The 18,841-nt window shown below is 46.5% G+C and overlaps 1 protein-coding gene across 3 annotated transcripts in view; it reads right to left on the bottom strand.

The window, feature by feature from the left end:
• CDH13 (cadherin 13) overlaps positions 1-17,516 on the bottom strand; it is a 1,184,027-nt gene extending 1,166,511 nt beyond the window's left edge. Inside the window, exons 1-2 of one of the 3 annotated variants that reach the window (XM_032156331.2) lie at positions 17,269-17,497; positions 4,973-5,078 (exon numbers count right to left, since the gene is read on the bottom strand). In XM_032156331.2, the coding sequence (XP_032012222.1) occupies positions 4,973-5,078; positions 17,269-17,348 (186 nt within the window). In that variant the 5' untranslated portion in view covers positions 17,349-17,497. Of the gene's footprint in view, positions 1-4,972; positions 5,079-17,268 lie in introns of all 3 variants that reach the window. The other 2 variants (XM_032156329.2, XM_032156330.2) reach the window with 2 other exon arrangements.
• Between the last annotated feature and the right edge of the window lie 1,325 nt (positions 17,517-18,841).

An 18,841-nucleotide genomic window follows, 5' to 3' on the forward strand; every position in this document is an offset into this window, starting at 1 on the left:
TTTGACCCAGCCATCCCATTACTGGGTATATACCCAAAGGACTATAAATCATGCTGCTATAAAGACACATGCACACGTATGTTTATTGCAGCACTATTCACAATAGCAAAGACTTAGAACCAACCCAAATGTCCAACAACGATAGACTGGATTAAGAAAATGTGGCACATATATACCATGGAATACTATGCAGCCATAAAAAATGATGAGTTCCTGTCCTTTGTAGGGACATGGATGAAACTGGAAACCATCATTCTCAGTAAACTATCACAAGGACAAAAAACCAAACACCGCATGTTCTCACTCATAGGTGGGAATTGACCAATGAGAACACATGGACACAGGAAGGGGAACATCACACTCCGGGGACTGTTGTGGGGTGGGGGGAGGGGAGAGGGACAGCATTAGGAGATATACCTAATGCTAAATGACGAGTTAATGGGTGCAGCACACCAACATGGCACATGGATACATATGTAACAAACCTGCACATTGTGCACATGTACCCTAAAACTTAAAGTACAATAATAAAAAAAATTGAAAAAAAATTTTTTAATTAACTGGGCCTGGTGGTCCACGCCTGTAGTCCCACTTAGCTATTTTGACAGCTGAGGCAAGAGGGTTGCTTGAGCTCAGGTGGTCGCGGCTGCAGTTAGCTATGATTGCACCACTGCACTCCAGCCTGGGCAACAGAGAAAGACCCTGTCTTAAAAAAAAGTCAGTAACACTAACACATCTCCTCTTCTTCAGTCTCTGAGAGCTTTGCAGCCAGAACTCTACACCAGGGTGGGCTACTAAGGGAATAATAAGGATTGAGGCAAAAGGTGGTTCTTAATTCACTTTACAAATCAGCAAAACAAAAGTGAAGAACGATTGCTTTATTTCCAATAGGCCAAGGTGACCTGCAGCTCCAAATAACACAGGTTGCTTTTAATGAATGAAACACAGGTAAGAGCCAGTGTAGCCAGAAAGAATTAGACCCAAACAGCCTGGGTCTTAGTCCTGGCACTACCACTTGCCAGCCCCAAGTTTCTCAACATCTTTCTGCTTCCGCTTTCTGATCTCAGTAGGGTGGATAACTGGGATCTTTTGAGGAGTTGCTGTGTTAATATAAGTAAAGCAAGTAGAATGTTACTAGAGGTGGTGAACAACTGTAAAACAGGTTGTGTGTGCTCATGAACAAACAGGAGCGCTGAGGCTGGCCTGCCCAGGGCTTGTTTTCCTATTCAATACCAGTTTTATTGAGACATATTTAACATACTATAAAGCTTACCGGTTAAGAGATATGATTCCCAGGTTTGGGGTTTATTTACAGACAGTTAATGTAATCACCACCACTATCTACCTCCAGAGCATTTTCATCTTCCCCAAAGCAATTCTATACCCATTAGCAGTAACTCCCCATTTCCTCCTGCCCTAGCCATCTTCTAATCTGCTCTCTGTCTCTGGATTTGACTTTTCTGGACAAGTTTGTTCCATTTCATAGAAGCATACAACATGTGGTCTTGTGTGTCTGGAATTGTCTTGAGTTTGAATCTCAGCCCTACAGTCCTAAAGCTTTATTAGGTTCTTTTCTTAAGTTCTCCTGAAGTTTCCCCATCTATCAAATGGGATTAAAACCATAGTAGATATCTTACAGAGTCATTATGAGGATTAAATGTGCTGATTAATACATCTAAAGTACTCACACCAGGCCTGGTTCAAAACCAGCACCACACTGATATCAGCTACTATTACTGCCACTTCTACTATTATTATTCCTCAATTCCCCTGCCCCAAAGCATCTGACTGGTAGTGGGAATCCAGAGATACACAGAACACAACAGAGAAAAGAGGTCTTGCCTTACTTAATGCATAGTCTGGTGGAGATTGTATGATTAGGAATCTGGCTTAAATGAAGATAGTCAAGTCTCATCATAGGCACATTTAACTAATGGAAAGCCAGCTTTTCCACCAAAGAGAGAGAGAAAAAGAACAATGTAAGTATTGCAATTAAATGTTATAAAATTATATCTTGCCTATATTCTTTATTATGCTCTGTAAATTACTGCGAGCATTATACATTGTTCCATATTGATTACAACATGGGGCTACATACACTAAACCATGCCTACTGTACTTTAATGGGCAACTTAAAAGATTTCAAGGCTAATGACAACTGTGTTTGCCTTAAACCTTGACCTTATAGTCTAACTTCTGGGTTAAATGCAACGCTGTTGTGTGTCAACAACAATAGCAATTAAGAAATATTCCAGACAAATTAAATCAGCCAACAAGCAGTCCACTAAGTTAGGTGTTAGTCTGCAATGGGCCCTGACTAGTCAACACCCATTTGCAAAGCACCATTTTTTTTTTTTTTTTTGCCCTCCATGAGCTGTTGGTTTCATTTAAAAAATAAACCACATAGCGGTGTCATAAGGAGTTGGTGAATGGAAGAACTGGGTTTTGGAAGCAGACGGAAATAATCTCTCACCCTATAGCTAAAAGGGAAGGCAAGCACCATGACCTCTCCCTGTCGCTGTCTACACCCTTGCCTGCTTTCTCATTCTTCATGGCACTCATCACCCTCCTGCAGACATCACATACCTACCTGTTCATCTTTTTATTGTCTCTCCCCCAGCCAGTACGTAAGCTCACCAGAGCAGGGACTTGGCCTGTCTTACTCATTTCTGTATTCCCAGTGCCTAGAAAAGTGTTGAGCACTCAGTCAGTGCTGAGTAATATTTGTTGATAAATGACTGAATGCATGAACGAGGGTAACTGTTTAGACAGCCTCCACTTTGCTCCCATCTCCTGTCCCTAAAACATCCTTAGTTGATTCCTTTGACTTCAACTGGCTTATTCAATCATTGTTGAAAAGTAATGAGAATATATCACATGTCAAAGATGAGGCCCTAAGGTAGGATTCTAGGGCTTTGGCATACTGGTACCATCTAGTGGGAAAGAGAATATCTGCAGGAGGGTGCTTAACCAAAATCAGGCTTTAAAAACCACCACTACCATAATTCTTTCTGTTACCATTAGCTCTACTGAGGAAGTTTCCAGTAACGCATAATGGTGGCAAGAGAAATCACATATATTCATGCCCTACCCAGAGCATATACTGGCAGTCCAACAACTTGCCTTACCTTTCCATTTTTTCTGCTATGATTCTTCCAAAGTCATGGCTGCTCCCCCGACAGCAAAGGATCAGCAGGGAAGCACAGAGAAGTTAATGATGGCAGGGGTCAACCCTGACCAGCAGAAGATAAGAGTGGGTGAATACACCCCCAGCCACCTATTCTGCAAAGGGACGATTTGGAAATGAGCTTTACACAGTGCTTTTGTAGAGACCCAGCAGCAAGGAGCCAGTTTCCCATGACTGTGACCAGCTCAGTGACACATTCACTGTTGGCTTGCTGGCTTTCCTTCTTCTTGGCCTCACTCTCCCTACTGGCTCACTTATGGACCTTAAGATCATTTTCCAACTTAGCCCCCCGAACCCAGTTCTTTGTCTCTATTTCTTCAGAGGAATTCAATCCAAGCGAGTTTTTAACCCCAAGATACTTGTGGGTAGCAAAAGTGCCTTAAAAATTGTGGTCCAGATAATTACTACAAAGCTAAATTATTCCTATGTTAAAGCTAGTCTGAGATTATGTTCCATAGTTCACTACTAGCATCTTTACATTCATAGAAGTTAATGCAAATAATCTAGTGATACGTGACCCTAAAAAAGTACCATGATTTCCAAGGCAACTAAGGCCAAAGAGAATGCGTGGTCCCCCTCGCTGGCCTCTGCCCTATCCCTATCTTAAACAAGTTTGGCCAACTGGTAAGGCAGCTACTGGTTTAGATTAGTGGTTGGCAAACGGCAGCCTGAGGGCCAAATCTAGCTCTGCTTGTGTCTGTAAATAACATTTTATTACCCTGCCCATTCATTTACATATCGGCTGTGGCTGCTTTAATGCTACAGATAGAATTGAATAGTTGCAAGAGAAACCAGCTGTTTACTAGATGGCTCATTACAGAAAAAGGACACCTACCCCTGGTTTAAATCATTGGTTGCCATATTTGTAAATTCCCAACAGTAAAATTTCAACACAAACAGAAAGAAGAGAGTTGACAAAAGTTCACCAACAACACTTTATCAGTAAACACAAAAATGCCATCTATGTATTACTAACTTCATTTCACAAATGGTGGCACATTTCATCTCTATACTATAGAAAGGCCATTCCATCAGAACAAAGAATCCTCTATTCCAAGAGAGGGTGGTGGACAAGCTGAGAACAACACTATCACTATCCCCTTTGAACGTTTTTCTATAGCACTATCACTAGGCAAAACTACCATATTCATTTATTTTTCTTGTTTACTGTCTTTCTCTGCTATGAGAACACAAACTCCACGACGGCAGCCAATCTTATCTTTCTTAATCACTGCTGCCTCCCTCAATGCTGACAATTGAGCTTGAGATATTTTCTTCCCCCAGTAAATATTTGTTACGTCAATGAGTTAACCAAATAGGGAATGCACAGATAGGCACGGCCACCGCGTGGCGCGACGGTGCAGACAGTGGTGAGGACCCTGTCAAGGGAGAGAGTGTCTGTCCACCAGAACAGGCTTGGAGGGCAAAGGCCATGCTCTTGCTCCTCTGTGGCTAGTATGGAAAATGGAGCTGGGTACATAATAAGCACTCAACACGTGTTTGCTGAATCAATGGCAACCCTCACTAAAGCATTTACATTCAGAGGAAAAAACACTGGTCTGGTAAGACAAAAATAAACTTCAAGTTAGATTCAATCCAATTGCCACACAATATAGATCCAGGTGTCTCTATATAGCTAGAGGCTGTGTATTTCTTTTCTTTTTGTTTGGCAAAAGAATTACAAAGAGTAGCTTGCAGGAAGCACTGACTTAGGCAACAGGGTTTCTTAGCATCCGTAGGGAAGAATGCCATGCAGCCGCAGGACACAGCAGCAGGTGAATTTACCTGCATGGTTGAAGCTGCAGGTGAGCCACACCCAGCCATCTGTGGGCCGCTCTCACTGGGATGCTCTTGCTGAGGGAACCATGCAGTGCAGGTGGGTTGTTTGGCCCTAGTCAAGAGCAACGACACGGACACAAAGAACACAAATGACCCTAGGCTAACCCTGTTCTGAAAGTTGCAATCAATAGCCCAGACAGAAGGTCCAGGGCCCAGACCCATTTTGAGAGACTAGGAACTCAAAAAAGAGGTCATCCCAGGCAGCTATCTTGACTTTAAAGGAGCTAGAGAACGAAATAGACAAAGGAAACAATTTTTATGTAATGAGAGTGGGAAAGGAAACTTTTATATACTAGTGCAACATAAAGGAAAATAAATATGCACAGGAATAAAGATACATGAGTCCAAACCCTGGTCCCAGTTCTCAGTGACTGTGTGGCCTTCAGCAAATGACTCCACCACTCAGAACTTCTTGTCATCGTATATAAAATTGGGAATAAGAGTCACCTCTAAGGGTTGCAGGAAGGATTCCAGATAACATGGGTAACCAGTGCATAGCAGCTACAGTGAACTGTGGTTACATGGAGGTACTTTAAGTACTCATGGCACCGGTGCGTGCGTGCACACACACACACACACTGCCCTAATAAAGCCTCCCAAGAACAGCTGATGGGCAGATACATTAAGAAGATGAGATCCCACCAGATCAAATGATTTTATGAGGCATGAGTCCCCAGGGGAACAATCGTGGGGGACCTACTAATATGGGAATTGGCAAATCCTCCCTGGGGAGAAAACTTCATTTTTTTTCATGTCCATGCATTATAAAATGCACAGTCATTTCCCCCCTTAAGTTAGTCACATCCTGAAAGCCAAGGCCCTATGACAACTTCAGACCATAAACTTCCTTGGAGCACAGGGTGAAAAGTAATACAACCAACCTTTCCTAAGCATAGGATGACATGATTAGCATACACTTATTTAATTCTCACAAAAATCCTGCAGGGCAAGCATAGACTCTCCTTTTTAGTTGTTTGAATAGAGGGGAAAACAGAAAAGGAGGGAAACGAAGTCACTTATCTGAGGCAACACAGTGTGTAAATGGCTGGCCAGGGATTCAAGCTCACTTCTAAAGGGCTAGGAGGTCTGCTAAACAGTCCAAGGCACCAGCAGCTCTAGGTCCAGACAGCCCCAGGCTCAAATTCTGCTCCAGCGCATTTCCTGGTGAAGGCCCGGACTGTCGTGTTGACCTCTGGGTTTCCAGGTTTGCAGCATTCTTCATACTTGGTAGGTATTAACATTAGAGGGAAGAAAGAAAAAAAGAAAAACGGCAGAAAGAGGGAGGCAAGGCAGATGAAAGGAAGCAAAGGAGCAAAGGAGGGCACAGCAGCCTCTCCTCCCTTCAATGGATTGCAGCCTCTACTGCTTCCTATTGTAACGATTACCAGATTTGTAATTATTTCGACTACTTACTTTTTATCTGCTGTTCCCACAACACTGTAATCTGCATGAGACAGAGATTCAGTTCATCTCGTTTACCTCTGAATTCCCTAAATGCGCAATAAATACTTGCTGAGTGAAGACACGGGCCCCAGGTGGACTCGCCCACGTGCAGACCCAGGTGCAAATCCCAGCTCACAACTTGTTATTCTGTGATCTTAAACTCACCAGTTTCTTCATCTGTTAAAAGGGCACAGTAGTTCGGGCACGGTGGCTCACGCCTGTAATCCCAGCACTTTGGGAGGCCCAGGCGGGCGGATCACGAGGTCAGGAAATTGAGACCGTCCTGGCTCACACGGTGAAACCCCGTCTCTACTAAAAATACACAAAAAATTAGCCGGGTGTAGTGGCGGGTGCCTGTACTCCCAGCTACTCAGGACGCTGAGGCAGGAGAATGGTGTGAACCCGGGAGGCGGAGCTTGCAGTGAGCCGAGACTGCACCACTGCACTCCAGCCTGGGTGACAGAGCCAGACTCCTTCTCAAAAAAAAAAAAACGGGGGGGTACAGTAACTGTGCAGACCTCAGCTTCTGAGGATAAAGTACCTAGGTAAGTGCCTGGCATACAGCACTCACTAAATATCTTTGTTGAGGAAAGCAGGAAGAAAACAAGGGAAAGATAGCAGGAAAACAAGATAGACACGTTCGGAATCAAAACTGCCACAGAACGCAGTAATTTTTTTTACTGCAAAAACATGCAGAACTGCAAGAAGCAGAGGTACACCCTCTGTTTCTCACACATCAAACTTCATCCAGTGTCTAAATCAAACAAAGTATTTTTACAGGGCCCAATTAGACAGCTGTAGAATCCTGGCCAAAGGACCTGTTTCCTTGTAAGTGATAATGATTTAGATAATCTGCATGCATCTTTGCAGCAAATTAGACTTCCCTGCATTCTAACATCTTTTTACTCACTTGAACCTCCAAGTAACCTGGTTCATTTTACAGGCGAAAACATTGAAGCTGCTTGCTGAAGGTCACACCACTAGTGAGGGGGTGAGCTAGAAACAGGATCGAGGTCCATGGTATGCTGGGGCCAGTTAGTATCAGGCAGCAAGAGCCCCTCATTAAATTTTTAGGAAACTCTCAGGTTGGTAGATTCAAATTGCCCATGATGGGAGTGTTTACACCACAGAAATTGGCAAGAACTACAAATTACTTGGTTGTATCTTGGTTTGGGTTTTGCTTTTTGGTTTGGGTGTTTCTTTAGAGTGGCCCAGTTGTTAAACATTTACCAATATACCACTGCCTGGCACCCAGTTGAATATTCTCCCACTACACCAAAAACATAAGTCACCAAGGCTACAACCAACATGCTGAAGCAGAGGCTTGTTAGCATTTGCAAAGTGATTGCTGAGGGTAGAAGATCATTATTTGCTTCATGTAAGAAATATTTCCAGCGCTGCTGATTTAATGTTCAAGAAACGATTAAAGGGCTTGGCAATGTTTCTCTCAAATATCTTGTGCATGAAAAGTCTCAGAGATTGGTTAATTATAGAGACTGCACATCGGTCACTTTATTCAAGGGCATTTCCAGGCTCCCACAGTGCCCATCCTAGATGCAAGCATGGAATGGATCTGCTGGCAGTACTGTAATGCAGGCCTTAGGTGCCTCTCCCGGGAACGTTCTGCAGCCTGGATTACACTCCCACGTAGAGAAGCCCTCAGACCGACCCTGTTTACAATGTCAAACACCTGGTCTCCTTGTTTGACTCTTCCTGCCAATTGGAAGAGTCAGAACTCAAGCAGGCCTCTTAACCTCTCCCAGGCCCTGCCATCTCCATACCCAGCCACCATCAAAGCCTGTCAAGTTATCTGCCTAAATGGCTCTTGGATCATCTGAATAGGATTTAGTCCATTGTCACATTGCGATAAAGAACTGCCTTGGACTGGGTAATTTATAAAGACAGGAGGTCTAATTGGCTTGCAGTTCTGCATGCTGTAGAGGAAGTATGCCTGCAAAGACCTCAGGAAACTTACAATCATGGCAGAGGGGGAAGGGGAAGGAGGCACGTCTTCACACAGCAAGCAGGAGAGAGAGGGGGCGCAAAGAGGGAAGTGCTCTACACTTTCAAATAACCAGGTCTTGTGAGAACTCACTATCATGACTACAGCAAGGAGAAATCCTCCCTCTGATCTAATCACCTCCACTGGGCTTCACCTGCAACATTAGGGATCACAATTTGACATGAGATTTGGGTGGAGACACAGACCCAAACCATATCAGTCTACTTCACTCACCTGCCCCATCTCTACACCGTGGTTCCTGAATCTAGCTTCCCATGATCTCAGCCCTAGACTGGACTTTTCTTTCCATTCTTACCCAGCTCCAACCCATTTGCTACTTGTAGCCAGAATGCAAATCTGATCACATCACTCTGTACCTTTCCCTCATTACCCTCAATGGCTGCCACTTGCTCTGAGAAAAACACCAATATTCTTGCAGTGGCTGACACGGCCCCATTGGCTCTGGCACCTCCCAGCCACACTTCACATCACTGCCTTGGCTGTGTGGTGTTTCCCCTGAACAGAGGCTTCACTCAGACTCTGCCTTCTTCCTGGAATGCCTTTCCCCATCCACGCCCTCTATTGTGTCTTTGTCTGTAAGCCCTACTGCTCCTCCAGATTTGGGCTCAAGCATCAGGTTGTCAGGGAAGCCACCCAGATCCTTCATCTGCCTCTGATGTCTTTCTTATATTCATTGATTCATTTGTTCATTCATGTTTGCTGAGTACTATGTGCCAGGCACTGTTCTGAGCCCTGGGAATACAGAAATGAACAAATCAAGCCACAGTGTGTGCCACAACAGACCTTGTAGTCTAGCGGAGGAGAAAGACAAAGAACACCTAGGCGAAATATTTAGAACGGCATGACCTCACACAGCTGGGCTTGCTTCCCTCATCGTGGTTGTCTCCATCTTAAATTATTCATTAATTGCTATTGATCCTTCCTGCCAAGCTGTGAGCCCCAAGAGAGTCGCTTTATTAGCGACTGTATCCTGAACACACAGTGGTGCTTGGAACATAGTAGGTCCTCCATAGAGATCATAGATATATATTGGAACCATTTGGTCTCAGGTGAGTCTCCCTGAAGTCAAGTTGCTCTAGTGCTTGGGGCCTGGGAGGAAAAGCCCCTAACGGCTGAAATTCTCAGGCCCCCCTTATGTGAGAAGACTCCCAGAAGCCTCTTTGGCTGTAACTTTAAGTTAGATAAAGAGCCAGGGAACTTTTTCTTTTAGGGACTAAATAGTAAATATTTTCAGCTTCAGGGGCCAGACAGTCTCAACTCTGTTGTTATAGCACAAAAGCAGCCATAAACAATTATATAAATGAATAGGTGTGGCTATAATCCAATAAAACTATTTATAAAACCAGACTGCAGGCAGAAAATGGCTCACGGGCCATAATTTGCAACCCCTGAGTTACATGATCCCAGATGCCCGACGGCTGATGGCAGTTGAGGAGGGATACTCCGGGCAGTCTGAGTCAGCCTCGGTTCTGCTGGCAGTGTCCAGCAACTTTCCGCAGGCCCTACGTCAATCAGTCCACAGGGAGACGATCACAGAAGCTCAAGCTTCAGGTGTTTGCAGCCACCACGTTGTTCCTGCAGCACACAACACAGGAAAGCGGTTCCCTGACACCTCGAGGGAAAGAGACATTGGCCTGAAGGCCCCGTAAGGCAAGGATGGAAGCTGCCACATTCCTTCCTTCCATTCCCCAGGCTCCTCCAAAGGCTGAGCTCATTTCCGGGCCCTGCCCAGGCATGTGGCAGGGCTGCTGATGGCTGAGCAGCTGCTGCCCTCCGCCCCAGCCCGGCCTGCGTTCAGCTAGGAGACACAGGGTCTTTGTGTCTCTGCAGCAGATCGGGTGACGCTCATTGGTGTCTTTGAAATGAGACATGACATGTCAAAACGTGCCTGTTGTTAATGTTAATTTTCAAGAATTTGACTTCTGTTGGCAACTGGCATAGGAAAAACAATCACTTTTTTTCATATGTGTATATGGAGTTATATTTACTCTGATCTTTGGGGTCTGTAGCTATGGAAAACAAGAATCATCCGAGGCTCACCTGCTGGTATGGGATGAGGCAGACAGATTAGTCTAGTATTTACAGAGCCAGAGAGCATTAATTGTAGCATTAACGCTGTGTGTAGAATGGCCGTGGGTGTTAACTGTTAAACCAGTTATAAAAACATCACACAAGCTCCAGGACGGTGCTAGGATGTGACAGAATCCTATGCATAAGAGTACTCAGCCAGGCGCAGTGGCTCACGCCTGTTTATCCCAGCACTTGGGGAGGCCGAGGCAGGTGGATCACGAGATCAGGAGTTCAAGACCAGCCTGGCCAAGACGGTGAAACCCCATCTCTACTAAAAATAAAAAAGTTTGCCAGGCCTGGTGGCGGGGCACCTGTAATCCCAGCTACTTGGGGGGCTGAGGCACAGAATTGCTTAAACCCTGGAGGTGGAGGTTGCAGTTAGCCGAGATCGCGCCGCCGCACTCCGGCTTGGGAGTGAGACTCCGTCTCAAAGAAAAAAAGTAGGTGACAAAGCTGCAGATGCAACTTTATCCTGAAGTTACAAAGGTGCTGAATATTAGAGCAGTGTTCCCGGAGGCCTTGGCAAGTCTAAGTACAGCAAGTTATTGTGATGTTCTGGTTATGTCTATACCGTGAGGGAGCAACACTCGTGGAATGATGATGCCCAGGTGTCACTGTTCTCCAAGGACAGCCATGCTGTTGGTAGAACACTACATAGAGCAGGGGTTCCCAACCTCCAGGCCACAGGCCAGTACCAGTCCATGGCCTGTTAGAAATCAGGACACAGCAGCAAGAGGTGAGTGGCCCGTGAGCAAGCAAAAGCTTCATCTGTTTTTATAATGGCTCTCCAGCACTCGCATTACCGCCTGGGCTCTGCCTCCTGTCAGATCAGCCATTGCATTGGATTTTCATAGGAGTTGGAACCCTGTGTGAACTGTGCAGGCATGCGACCTAGGTCGCGTTCTCCTTATGAGAATCTAATGCCTGATGATCTGTCACTGTCTCCCATCACCCCTAGATGGGACCACCTAGTGGCAGAAAAACAAGCTCAGGGCTCCCAGTGATTCTACATTATAGTGAGTTTTATAATTATTTCATTATATATTACAATGTAACAATATAGAAATTAAATCCATAATAAATGTAATGTGCTTGAATCATCCCAAAACCATCCCTCCACTACTAGTCCATGGAAAAATTGTCTTCCACGAAACTGGTCCGTGGTGCCAAAAGGGTTGAGGACTGCTGATAGAGAGGGTATGCAGGCCTCTGTATTATCCCAGGGTTTCAGAGTCCCTTGGCTGCTGGTGCATGATGACGTTTTGTACCAACACACTGGTGTTCCAGGGCTTGTACTGACTCAGAGCTGCAGCGTGTCACTTCTCTGCATAACTCTTACATCTGAAGCAATGATCTGGGTGCTATGTCTCTCTGGGTTCTATGTCACTCTGGGTGCCTGGCCAACAGCGCTGCCAGTAATGTGCTCAGAGAAGGGCTGCAGTCTCCTTGGTCATGCTGTTCCAAGGCACACATCAATGGAATTCAATCACAGGGAAGGAGAAAAGTCCAGTCCCTCCCTTTCCAAATAGTCCATCGCTGAGAAATTAACTGCAACAATTTGATCAAACCTCAACATGTGTGAAAGCAGAGGTTCCAAACTCAAAAAGCCCTAGGGGCAAGCAGGCAAAATTAGTGAGCACAGAAGCCTGGGTAGTAGAGAGTGGTGGGGATTGTGGGAAGCTACCAAGGCACGTCCTGCCTGAAGAGGGCAGTAGCGAGTCAGCCCTGTCAAGTACAGCCACGTGGACGTGTGGATCTAGGGTTGCCTGACCTGACTTTTTCAGAAATCCTAGAAACTTAGATTTCTTTTTTATTAATGTACAATTTTCAAAACATTTGAGCCAAACAAACTGCATCCACGGCTAAATTTAGCCTGTGGCTGCTACTTGGCAACCTCTGCCCAGAAGCCAGAGTTGCGGGGTTGGGACAGATGAGTTTCATTACCACCAAGCAGATGTCTCGAGGTTCAACCTGCTAGGCCACAGGGTGACCCATTCACCTCCACAGACCCCGGCTCAGTCAGCACTTCAAGTTAGAAATGTCCTTTCTTCCCCTCTCCTGCCTTCCCCTAAGCTGCCTCTCTCAGCACAGAAAGATGACTTTCCACCCTAACTCTAGAATAAGGCCACTGCTGAGTGCCTACTGCAGAAGCAAGAGATCCTACAGCCCAGCAGTTGTCTGTGCAGCCTGTTCATACCTGGGGAGCCAGGCCTGGGATCCCAGGTGGCTGCAGAAGAAGCAGGCTGTGGGGAATTATATTGGCAGCATCCTTCAGGAGGGTCAGATTCTCACAGGTGCATGGGCACCTGGCTGACAGCTAGATAGAAACAATGCCAAAACCACTTGTCACTTGGTTTGATTCTGTCCAGCTGATTATTGTAATTGGATGACAGGTAGTTATTTCCTTCTCCTTTTCAATGGGTGTTGGAAAATGAGTGGACCTAGCTCAGGAGTCACACTTCTGGGTGGTTATGTAAGGGGGAAGGTTATCTCCTTCCACAGGCAGAACTGTTCCTGCCTTTTGGCTACCTAAAGAATAAAATCAAGTCCAACCAAAGTCAAATGCCAGGAAATTTCAGAACTTCCTCACATTCCATATTGCATTGTCTAAAAAAGATCTTTGAAAATTTCCCTGCTCCAATACTCAGAGGGGATACAGAGTCGAAGAATGAATTAGACCAGAACCAACTACAATAGGGGAAAAGAAAGCAAGAAGAAACCTAGCGAGAAAGCAAGAGAGTGAAGGAAAGAAAGCAAGAAAGAGAGAGACACAGAAAGAAATAAAGACAGTGAAAAATGGCAGGATTTCTCATTTGGGGGTGATTTTGGCAAATAATGTAGAATAAGCAGAATAGTTTTGTTTAGATGGAGTTGCTACATTGAAGTTCTTTAAAATGAGCTGTAGATTCAGAATTTTGTAATGCTGTGGATGGAGCCCTCTTCTGGAGAAATTTTTCAACAGGTATTACAAGATCAAAATGCAGAGATGTACACACTCAGATGCGCACACAGAAACACTGTTGGCTGCTTAGATGATATGACTGTCATTCAGGTGTAAATTAAATCCACAGTTTGTCCTTTTCCTTACCTTCCACCAAATATAAATTAACTAGACTCCCCAAGCAATTGTATTTTTGGAAGGAAATAAGGATGTTTTCAAGAACCTAGCTACACTTTAACCTAAACATTGAACTTCAGATTGAGGCTCAATTTACACATCCAAGCGCTGATACTTTTAGGTAATGCAGTTATCGAGTATGTTGGTTTGTTGGGCAATTTCACTATAACACATAGAGGATACTTCTGGAAGGAAATAGATTTTACTTAATGGAAAACCCAAGGGCTAAAGATAGAAAAGGCGAGAAGGGAGGGAGGCAGAGTAGGAGCGACTAGCTAAGATGACTGTTGGGGCTTTTAGTATAGACTGTGGAATTACACAAATTCCAGATTACATACTCAGCTTTGCAGTTTATTAAACCTGTTTTGGGACTTGCTAAAAAAAAAAAATATTCAGACAGGTGAACTCTATCACTGACTCCTTCCACTACATATTCCGTTTCCCTAGTGCTCTGGAAATCTTACAGGCTGTCATGTATTGACCCGAGGGGGCCAGGGGGCCACACTCTCTTCAACCCTGTGTCTTTTTCCTCATCCAAAAGGTTCTGCAAATAAACACTGCTCTTAAAACATAACTCACAAATTTGCAGGAGCACTATAAGACACTGATTCTCATTGGAAATCCTGAAAATCAAGATTCTGACCCCAAGAGAGAACCCCCCACTTTATAGCGAAATCTCAGAATTCCATGGAACATTTTTAGTCACTCCCAAGTGACTGTCCTCCAAGCCTGAACCACTCCCTAAATTCCTAATTCTTGGGGGATTACTCACTCATTGTTAGAACTTTTGGTTAGTTGTAAGTGCTACCCAAATAGGGAGGGGAATCACATTTACCACGGAATTCCTTGCTCATTTCTTTCTTGATTTGTTTCATACTCATTATTTATCATAGGCAAATTCCAGAGGCCACTTCTGGGACAGACTTTCCCAAAACACCCCAGGGGATAGGAGAGGTGACTGTTCAACGGTGCCAGCTTCCAGTCATTGTTGCTTAGAATTCCTCACCTCCTACCAAAATGCCTAAAACAACAACCAAACCCATAAGCTTACAGAGATTGATGGCTTCCAAAGCCGGACCCAGTGCTTTACAACGGTGGTGGAAAAAAACATACAGGCTTGCCTGAACACCACCAGGGCTGAGTGACTAATTTGCTTTATTACATTGTTTTTCCCTTCTGTTTTCTCTCTGCCTCAGGAAAGTTTTGTTTTTGCTTGTCGACTTAAAGCCTCCAAGACTTTCCCCACTTTTTTCTATGGCACACAGAGCTCTGCACTTGAACTCCTTGCTGGTTAACTGGATTGTATCAAAATGATTTTTCTGTGAGGTACTATTGCTACCAGGATATCAATTACTATCCTAATGTGGACATGTGCTCTGATATGCATAACAATTGAAAACAGAAATAAGCCTCTCAGGGCAATCATTTCAATTCACAGCAAAATCTCTGCTTCCTTCGTCTAAATAAATAGAGTGAGACTTCAAAACCCACCTGTGCCAGCCTGGCCTTGGGTGAGAAGACACACCAGTTCATTTGCAAAAAGAACCATGCGCAGAGCCCTTAGTGCATAAAAATCGATCTTGGGGCCCTGTCACGTGGTCTGTCTTGCTCTAAAGGAGGCACAACTTTGGGCAAGCCCTGGAATCTGAACTGAGTCTGAAACCTGCCAAGAAAGAAAGAGGACTGTGAAGTCCTGGACAAGGCAATGGTAAGTGATCTCAGACACCGACAGCTCCCAGAGTGGCATGCATTGCATAGGACATCCTGTTGAATGCAATCCTATCCGCTCAGGAGTCCTAGGAAGGCAGCAGATTATTTTACAATGGAGAACTTGGAAGCTCAAAGAGGTTAAACAACTTGCCCAGGCTGGTACCACTAGCAGATGGCAGGAAGGATCTGTCTGAATCCTTTCTGTCTGAGGCATGCTCCAAACCGCCTTGCTAAATTGGGGTATATGTACACACATACAGCCTTAGGGGTCTTCAGGGTACAGGACATCTGGAAAAGTGGTTCACAGCCAGGCTGGGGATCCATGGCAAGACTCAAGGCTGTGGGGACCCCAAGATAATCAACCAGCAAAGCCTGGTAGAAAAGGAGCTATAACTGGGCAGTCCTCAATCGGGACTTTATATCCAAGAAAGAAAGAAGCCAGGAGCATGGCAGCGGGCTCAGCAGCCAGGCACTTGAATCTCCCCTGGTACTGCCACCCATCACTGCATTTCTGAGATGTTAGCCCATTTCCAAAGTCTAACCCCAACATTGCTCTAGCAGTGGTCTCCCTTAGAAGGCTGCACCAGTCTCCTCATCCCAGACAGTCCCTACCTGGGACCCCAACTCCATTCCCCTCCCTTTCACCCGCAAACTCACACCTGAGCCTCTACCCCGGCCGGCCAGGAACTCAACACTCATTCCTAGCACCCTGAGGCACTCCCTGTCTCTTTCCCTCCTCTCTGCCCGGCCCTGCCCTGCCCTGCCCTGGCTCCTATCCACCCACTTGCAGGCTGCCAGCTCACTCCAAATCCCAACGCCTGCCAGAGAGGCGATGGGGGACTGGATCGGGGTGCTCTCCGAAACCAAAGGCCCCTGAGCAGCGCTGGGCGTGCCTCCCGCAGCCGCCAGCACCCCAGGCCTGGCCTCGGAGCGCTGCTTTCCTGCACTCAAACTTCCCGAAATCTCTGACATGCAGAGGTGATTGCAGGCGGACCGCGTCTCCCTCGCCCCCTCTCCCGGTTGGCGGGCCCTTCCCTCGCGCCGCAGCGCTCCGAGGGTTAACAGGCAGCTGCAGCCCGGGTGGGCAAGGCTTGAACTTTTCTCTGCGCTCCGCTCCCGCTCAGGGAAGGCAGCAGAGGCGGCAGCCCGGGATCGGGCCGAAGCTCCAGCTGGCTGGACAATAGGGGTGCGGGGGGCTGGGGCCTGCGCCCTGGCGGGGGACACGCTCCGGCCCTTTCGGGCCCGGGGTCTGGGAGCAAAAGGACCCCGATGCGGGTGCGGCCGGCGCCGGCGCCTTTGAGCGACAGCAGCAGCCGGGCTGCGGCTCTCTGCTGCCCCGAGGCGCCTTCTAGGGCGCAGCCGGGCTGTACCAGGGGGCCCGGGCGCCCTGGGAAGTCGGTGGTGCCTGCTCGGCCTCTCCAGCCCCGCAGCCCGCAATCCGGACCCGAGCAGCGCTTCGGCCGCTGGGCTTTGGGCTGGGGGAAACCGCGGCTCCTTGGAGTCGCCTCCAACAGAGTCTTTCTCCAATGCACCGAGCCTCCGGAGGAGGAAAGCAAAGTTACCCCACTTGATGTGGGCGAGAATGTCGCCCCTGCTAGCAAAAAAGGACTGGGAGCTCTCTCCTCCTCCCGTGAACGAACGTATACACACACACACACACACACACACACACACACACACACGCCAGAGTGGGAGCCTGTGTGGGGGGGGTGCCTAGGATCTCTGGGCTCGGAATGACCTCCCTACCTAGCCCCGATCTGTCTTCGCCGCCGCGACCGGAGGCCCCGACCCGCCGAAAGCCCCCTCACCCTGCCCGTGCCGGGCGATCCGAATGCAGAAACGGGGCGCGGAGCGCGCCCGGCAGCCCCTCCTCCCTACCTGGGACAGGAGAACGCACAGAACGAGCGGAGTTCTCGGCTGCATTTTGTCCGACTAGAAGCGCCCGGCGGCGTTTTCATTCATGCACGCGGCTGCACTGAGCATATTTTCCGTGGGAGCCAGGCTTTGAGGAGAGGCTCTGCCTCGCCAGCCAGCCAACTTCCCAAATAGATCAGCAGCAGCATCACGAAAGCATTGGGTAGAGGCTGATGACCAGGACCAATGGCTTTACAAGACGGATTCCTTCATAACGCTCCCTCGTTTTGCATGGCAGATACGGGGTGAGCACCTCGCGAGGAGCGAGCCCCGCGGAGGTGGCAGCCCATTTGCTTCTTTGAACTGTTGGGTCTCAGCCTCACAAATCATGCTGGGCAGTGCCAGCTGATTCCACTTTTCCAGAGAATGAAATTGCACGCGGGACTGGCGGCCACTTCCAGCCTAGTGCAAAAAGATTCTCTTTATTAAAATGTTAATAATATTCACTCTATTCCCAATAAATCAAATAAAATGACCCCAGCAGTTCCAGCCCTTTCTACGCCTGGCAAGCCTTGGCAGTGGATTTTTTTTTCTTTTTTCCTTTTTTCCCCCCATTGTGGCCCAAGTCACGATGGTGTTTGGTGTTTCCCTGCCATCTCACAGATCACAAAGCGGACAGATCAATTCGAGCGTGCAGAAAAAATTCCATCAAGGGGCAATAGATTTTATTAACTGCTCAGGTGAGAGCGTGACTAGCCACCTACTCCTCAAATGTGCATCTGGCACCAAAGCTGGGATCGGGATTGGAGGGAACTTCTTTTTTTATATGGATGTTACCTTTCAGAAGCTCTAAACTACCTCCAGGTACTCAGAACAGCAGTAGTCACTGCTTAACGGATTTTATAAATGGGGTGCTTTGGGACTGAGGGTAAGAGGGACATCTAGGTCTGTCTTCCCTAGTAGGTATCTAAGAAAATGCAGGGAAGACCTTACTGTATCATTTCCATGCAGCCTTCCTTTAAAAAGAATTTAAGGTGTTTTACAATAAAGGACATATGTGCAATAGAATTTATGAACCGAAATAGAAAATCTGGGCCAGAAGGAAAAGTTCAGCAAACTAAAATGACAAGCCCAAATTCTAATGTATTTGCTCTGATTTGGATAAGAGCTTCCTGATAGCCAAAGCAATAAAAGAAACATAAGTTACATAGTTTTGTTGTAGAAACGTGTATACAATGTCTTTCAGCATTATCTTCCATGGGCTAAATACTGGAATAAATGCATTATGTAACATGTAACATAGCAGGACACTGAGCTATGGACCATGCCAAGATCCAGTGGACGGGGATGTATTTCTAGCATCTGGCACAGGGCCTGGAACATGGGGACAGCAATTAGTGTGTGTTAAAGAAATAGATGGCTAGACTCAATCAAGACGCTGCAGAAGGCGGGGAGGGGCAAGGAGTCTGGAGCCACATTGTCTAGGCACAGCCCCCGGATCTGCCACTTACTTGTAAATTACTCAAACTCTCTGCCTCCATTTGTTCACAGGTAAAATGAAAATACAAATTGTACTGAACTCATAAGGTTGTGGTGA

This window comes from Hylobates moloch, unplaced genomic scaffold (genome assembly GCF_009828535.3).
Source record: "Hylobates moloch isolate HMO894 unplaced genomic scaffold, HMol_V3 SCAFFOLD_6, whole genome shotgun sequence".
Classification (NCBI taxonomy): domain Eukaryota; kingdom Metazoa; phylum Chordata; class Mammalia; order Primates; family Hylobatidae; genus Hylobates; species Hylobates moloch.